General features: G+C 39.8%; 1 protein-coding gene across 2 annotated transcripts in view; it reads left to right on the forward strand.

The window, feature by feature from the left end:
- MYLK (myosin light chain kinase) overlaps positions 1-6000 on the forward strand; it is a 223816-nt gene that overhangs the window by 203326 nt on the left and 14490 nt on the right. For both annotated transcript variants that reach the window (XM_009640862.2, XM_035896318.1), the window contains exon 27: positions 4551-4674. In XM_009640862.2, coding sequence (XP_009639157.2) covers positions 4551-4674 — 124 coding nt within the window. The remainder of the gene's footprint in view (positions 1-4550; positions 4675-6000) is intronic.

A 6000-nucleotide genomic window follows, 5' to 3' on the forward strand; every position in this document is an offset into this window, starting at 1 on the left:
CGCTGAAGTTTTTTTATCAGAGGTGCGTGAAAGACTTTATCCCATGACGTTCCAGCTGTCAGCCTGAAAACTGTACGTTTACTGCTGAACTGAGCGGATTTTATCAAGAGATATAATGTAACATAATGTAACTGCAGAATAGCTTTTTAAGAGAAATTTCTTCAATTACCTTTTTAACTTCAAACCGCAGTTAAACCTACATTTAGCAGAAGATCCTGTTTTCAGGAGCCATGTAACTGCAGAATAGCTTTTTATTAGAAATTTCTTCAATTACCTTTTTAACTTCAAACCGCAGTTAAACCTACATTTAGCAGAAGATCCTGTTTTCAGGAGCCTGTTCATATCCATCAGCTTTTCCATTTTTGTGTTAATCTTGTGGCATCACTGTATATTGCACAGCTGACACTAGCTTGTGAGCTGCTACAGTCATGCCATATGTAGTAAATCTCTAACCTATATATAATTTTCTTGACATAGCAGGATGAGAGCTATGGGCACTGACACCGATTTTGATTTTACAATACTGTACATTCATTTGGCTTAATATGTTGCCAATTCTTGCCAAGTTACCTTATAGGTGTTTGCTGTTTCTTTCATCAACCTGCCCTTCTGGATAACTTGGCGTGTGTGGTGTTTCTCTAAGAAGAGAAAGCGCCCTCCCATTCCATGCCCATAAAGCAACAACACTGTGTTAATCATGAAGACATTCATAACATTTTGGTTGAGATGTTTTGCAAGAGTAGAAAACAACTTTTACTGTTTCATTTACTTACAAAAATTGCTACAAACACTCTTCACTAATGTGGCCTCTTCTTACCAGTTGTCTTATGTGGTGCACAGAGGGCACGTTCCTCCACTTGTGTTCCATCAAGCCCTGTGACTTTGAAATTGGCTGTCAAATTCACTTTGGCTTTGATAGATGTGGGATTGGAGCCCTCATACTATGGACCTGACCCTGATTGAGCAGAAGCCACTACTAAGGGAACAGTGGCTGATTTTGCACTTCAGCTTCTGAGATTTACTTTTAACTTTTTGTAACTAGTGCAAACTAAAGCCGCTAAATATTCAGTGTTTTGATCAGTTTTAAAGAAATTAGAATCAGCTCCTTCTGCAGCCATCTTCTGCAGCTAATTAGTTCTCTTACACTGTCAGGAAATACCAAAGCTGCAGTGGGATATTTTCCTGACCTTTTTTGGTGTGCTGAGGAACACATGTAGAAAATTGTTTAAGATAAACTTCTTGAGGAGAAAAGAGAACGGGTTTTGAGTACTGTAAAGATTTTTTTTTTCAATCAGTTGATTATACACAGTGTCAGCAACAGTTTCCAGCTAGCTTGTCAGCTTTCTATCTGAGCTAAGGGATATCCAAACACAGATTCTACTTGTGTACTAAGCTGGTAAACATCTGGGTAAAGATTTGACATATTATTGAACAGAAAAGATCTTACTCTTTTCTTCTCTTTTTTTCTTTTACACACAGAAAATGCTGTATCAGTTGTTTCACACTGTATGCTTGTTACTCAAGTGCCATGTTTTCAAAAAACCCCATTTCTCTGACCTATGGGCAGCACTTTTCATACACCAGCCTTTTGCATACACAGTGGCTCGTGGTAGTTTACACAGCGCACAGAAAAGCCTCCGAACTTAGATGTGAAAATCTGAGCCTGAGATCTGGACGATCATGATGAAAATAGGTTCTTTGTGACAAATTTCAGTAATTTTTCACAAGGACAGTTGGGAAAGAAATCTAGGTGTTGACCTTACATAGAAGGCAAATGGGAAGATGGGATTTTAGGCTCCCCATTTGTGCTTGGAAAAGCACTCCTCATTGCCACTGTGGAGAAGACCTAAACCCTTGGTTTAGGTTGGGTATTAAGAAAAGGAACCTACCTTTTGGGGTAAGAAAACTCTGGTTATGTGAGTATAGGAACAGCTTTTGAATGTGCCTTTTACAGGCTAGTCAGACATCTGGCAGGAAGGTCTTAATGTTGGTGAACTTGCGTGGGAGGACCTAGGGGATTTCCTGGGGTTGCTCCCAGGCGTTCTGTCTGTTTCTGTCTCTAAAAATGGGTACTCTCTGCATGGATGGGTCTCTGAAAGCCGGGATAACATGAAAATGAGGTTTCTGCAATTAATTTACTATCACCATTCCTGAGCAGAGCAAAAAGGGTTTCACAGCATTTAAAATGGGAAACTGGCATGACTGTGAGTGAATTATTGTGGTAGTGCTTAAAAGTTGCCTCGCACATGCTGTTCAATCCTTACGCAAGTTATTAACCCCATATATCCTTCAATTTTCAATTGGTAAGTTGGGGATTTGCATACCTCAGAAGTGTATTAACTTAGGTGTATGATTACATTTTATGAAATGACTTAACAGCTTTCAATGGAAGGTGTAGGTGTGGAGTCAGTATTGGGATCAGCATTTATGTTGCAAAACATGGTAGTGGAAGTTCTGGTAAATAAAAGTATTCTGTAATGATTCAGTGTTGCGGATAGGTAGCTTCTACTGCAGTCTTCTCAAAACTTTGATCTGCTGCTGTTTGAGGTTTTTTTAAGCTTTTCTCTTCATTATAGAGCTGCAAATCTCTGTACTTGTGGTAACCTTAACAGGAGCAGGATTGGAATCTCTTATATCTGTTTTACTTCCCACTCATACATGCTTTGATTAGATGGTAATCTCTTTAGGAGAGGGATGGCTCCTCACTATGTCATTCTGCTGTGCCTAATCTGGATGCTACTCTTGCACAAAAGATAAACGTAGTGCAATGAATCTCACTTAAGGCAAACACTGATTGCTTAGGCACATGTGCAGATTGGACAAGAGTTTCTCAACCTAAATCCAAGCCTGTTTCAAGCCAGAAGCAATTTATTTCCTGACATTTTTATACTTGTATAATACAATTTTTTACTGGGATTGTTTTTTTTTTTTCCCCAATCCCTAATCTATTAAATTGTATGAGGTTCAACAAGGCCAAGTGCCAGGTCCTGCACTTGGGTCACAGCAACCCCATGCAACGCTACAGGCTTGGGGAAGAGTAGCTGGAAAGCTGCCTGGTGGAAAAAGACCTGGGGGTACTGGTTGACAGCTGGCTGAATATGAGCCAGCAGTGTGCCCAGGTGGCCAAGAAGGCCAACGGCATCCTGGCTTGTATCAGGAATAGTGTGGCCAGCAGGACCAGGGAAGTGATCATCGCCCTGTACTCAGCAGTCGTGAGGCCACACCTTGAATACTGTGTTCAGTTTTGGGCCCCTCGCTACAAGAAGGACATTGAGGTACTGGAGCACGTCCAGAGAAGGGCAACAAAGCTGGTGAGGGGTCTGGAGCACAAGGCTGATGGGGAGCAGCTGGGGTTCTTTAGCCTGGAGAAGAGGAGGCTGAGGGGAGACCTTATCACCATCCTATTTAGAATGAGCATCAGTGAAAATGAGTCCATTGAGATTTGCCTAATAAGTTCTATCTAAATGACTTGTGTTGTGTTTCACACTATGACCAGAAGTTAGACATATCACTCATAGCTGCACAATGGCAGCACAGACTGGCAATACTAGGTTCTATACAGGTTGTTATTCTACCTTAATCCCTGTATTTTCCAGTAGAGCAATACTGGTGGGTCAGCACATGAAAGATGAAGGGCAAGTTCGTGTGTCCCAGGACCTTAACTCTTTCGGTTCATATTTCTAGCAGTAGCTTCATTGTAGCTCATCTTAAAAGCATCTGCGTTGTGTTTAAGCAGAGCCAAATGTAGGACCCCTGTGCTACAGGCCAGCTGAATAAAAGTTTGGAGTGGCAGCTGATGTCTAAGCACTTGTGGTCCCCCTCCACCACTTTGGAGCTCTACAGCTTGCTTGTAGACAAGCCTGGTTTTGAGAGCAGCCTTAAACCCAGTTTTACTGACAAGGTAGTGATCTGACAGGTGCAGCGCATCATCTCCTCCTTTTCTTGTTTCACCGCTGACCTGTGCCACTTCAAATTTCAGAGACATGCAACCCAGTATTCATTTTCTTTCCTGTTTAAACTATAAAAAATGTGGTGGATTAAAATAGTTATTTCTTCTTACTATAATTTTATCACTACTGTTTCTCTTTAAAGTAGAATCCCTGAGCAGATCCCTGTGCTTTGATAATTCTGAGAATTTGTGAAAACTTCAACTTCTTCCTAACACTGGAATCCTGAAGTCCTCTTGTGCAACTGCTAAAGTGAATGAGCTCAAACACTTTTGTACTTCAGGACATCCAAATCTGAATTAAACACTAAAAGTTCTCCTCTTTCTTGGACTTGGTCTTGTGGAAACTCCTTGCAATAGGAACCTTCTTATTATGTGCCTTGTACAGTGCTGTGTGCTTGAGGATGCCTAATAAATAATTCTGTATTGCTATACACGTATCAGCTAAGACAATCGCAGTTCAGGCTTTATTTATTTTTTCTGATAAGGATCTTTAACAAAATCAGAAATATGGAGACAAAACTGGTGTTCCTGTTACTGGGGAATAATTGTTATTCAAAATCTGCATGCAGTAATTAATGGCTTTCTCTTTCATTCTTCACAGAAAATGCAGGTTCTCTGAAAGTTCTCTTTGGGACACCTGAGTTTGTGGCTCCAGAAGTTATAAACTATGAACCTATTGGATATGAAACAGATATGTGGAGTATAGGAGTTATCTGCTACATTTTGTGAGTACATTTGCTATACACAAATCCTGACAGTTGCTGAACATACAAAATTTCCACCAGCTTTTGAATTCTTCCTCAATTTTCAGGCCTTTTGTATTCTAATTAGCAGCTCCAGCATGCTTAATAAAAATTCTCTGTTCTCTGAAGGATGTAATTGGTAAACTGCAGAACTAGCTGTTCTGGAAATTCAGCCATTTAGTGTTGTACATCTTACATCATAAACCAGCAACGCTTCATCTCATTTAAAGACAATGTGACAGTATTTCATTATTAACTTTAAACTATTTTTCCTTCCCAGATGTTAAGGAGAAATGTTTGGACGTGCACTAATAACTCTAATAACTGATAATTTCCATTCTTTTACTCTAATAACTGATAATTTCCATTCTTTTACTCCCAAGAAAGAAAATTCTTGTGAAATTTTGGGTCATCTTATTCAGATTGCCTCCCTCATGGGACAGACTAAAGTATCCCAGCATTACTGTATCTGTTCAGTGCATTTTAATTTATTACTAAGCACAAACCACTGGATAAATACATTTGATAAGCACCATGGATCAAGCTCATGGAAATATTTTCAAGGACGGTTGGTTACATATTTCGGTATTTGATTTGATCTTTATATGTGATTCAATAACACATGATTCTGAACTTCAATGGGTCTAGGGAAATGGATATGGAAATAGGATCTCTGTGAATAGAACAGCAAGCGATTTTCTTCCAACTGTGACTTTACACATTTGATGCTGTATAAACAAATGAAGAGAAGCTTAGTTTGGAGCATGGTTCTTTCTCTCTCACTCCGGTTTCAATAGCAAGTAAATGGCAGATCTGCTTTGCACTCATTCTTCTAAAAGGCTTCTCTACTTTCTTTCTTAAGGGTCCCCTCCTCCCTGGCTACCCTCTTCCTTGACACCTGGCAATGCACGGTTGTTTGCTTCATCTTTACTCAGTCTTTCTGTGATTCTGTTTGCCTTGTCAGCCTATACTTGTTCTCACACTCTTCTCATTTCCAAACTAAGCAACATAATTTTCTTTCTTGTCCTGTGCAAAAGCTACTAAATCAACTCTCTTACTCCCAGCAAAAACTCTGAATATTTCTGTTATCTTCTGCTTCTTATGTGAAGCATGCTACACTCTTCAAGGTCACTTTGCTCTGCCAGTTTATTTACAGGACCTGTATTTTCCGTTCGCTTCCAGTATTTCTTTCTAGATCTTGAAAGCTCGTTTGGATCATTCTGTAGTTCAGATAATGTTGACCACACACACAGTACTCAGATGACAAATTCATTTATTTCTCTAGCTTTTGATGCCTCCTGAGTTACA

Source organism: Egretta garzetta, unplaced genomic scaffold (assembly GCF_000687185.1).
Source record: "Egretta garzetta isolate BGI_Z169 unplaced genomic scaffold, ASM68718v1 scaffold326, whole genome shotgun sequence".
In the NCBI taxonomy this organism is placed as follows: Eukaryota; Metazoa; Chordata; class Aves; order Pelecaniformes; family Ardeidae; genus Egretta; species Egretta garzetta.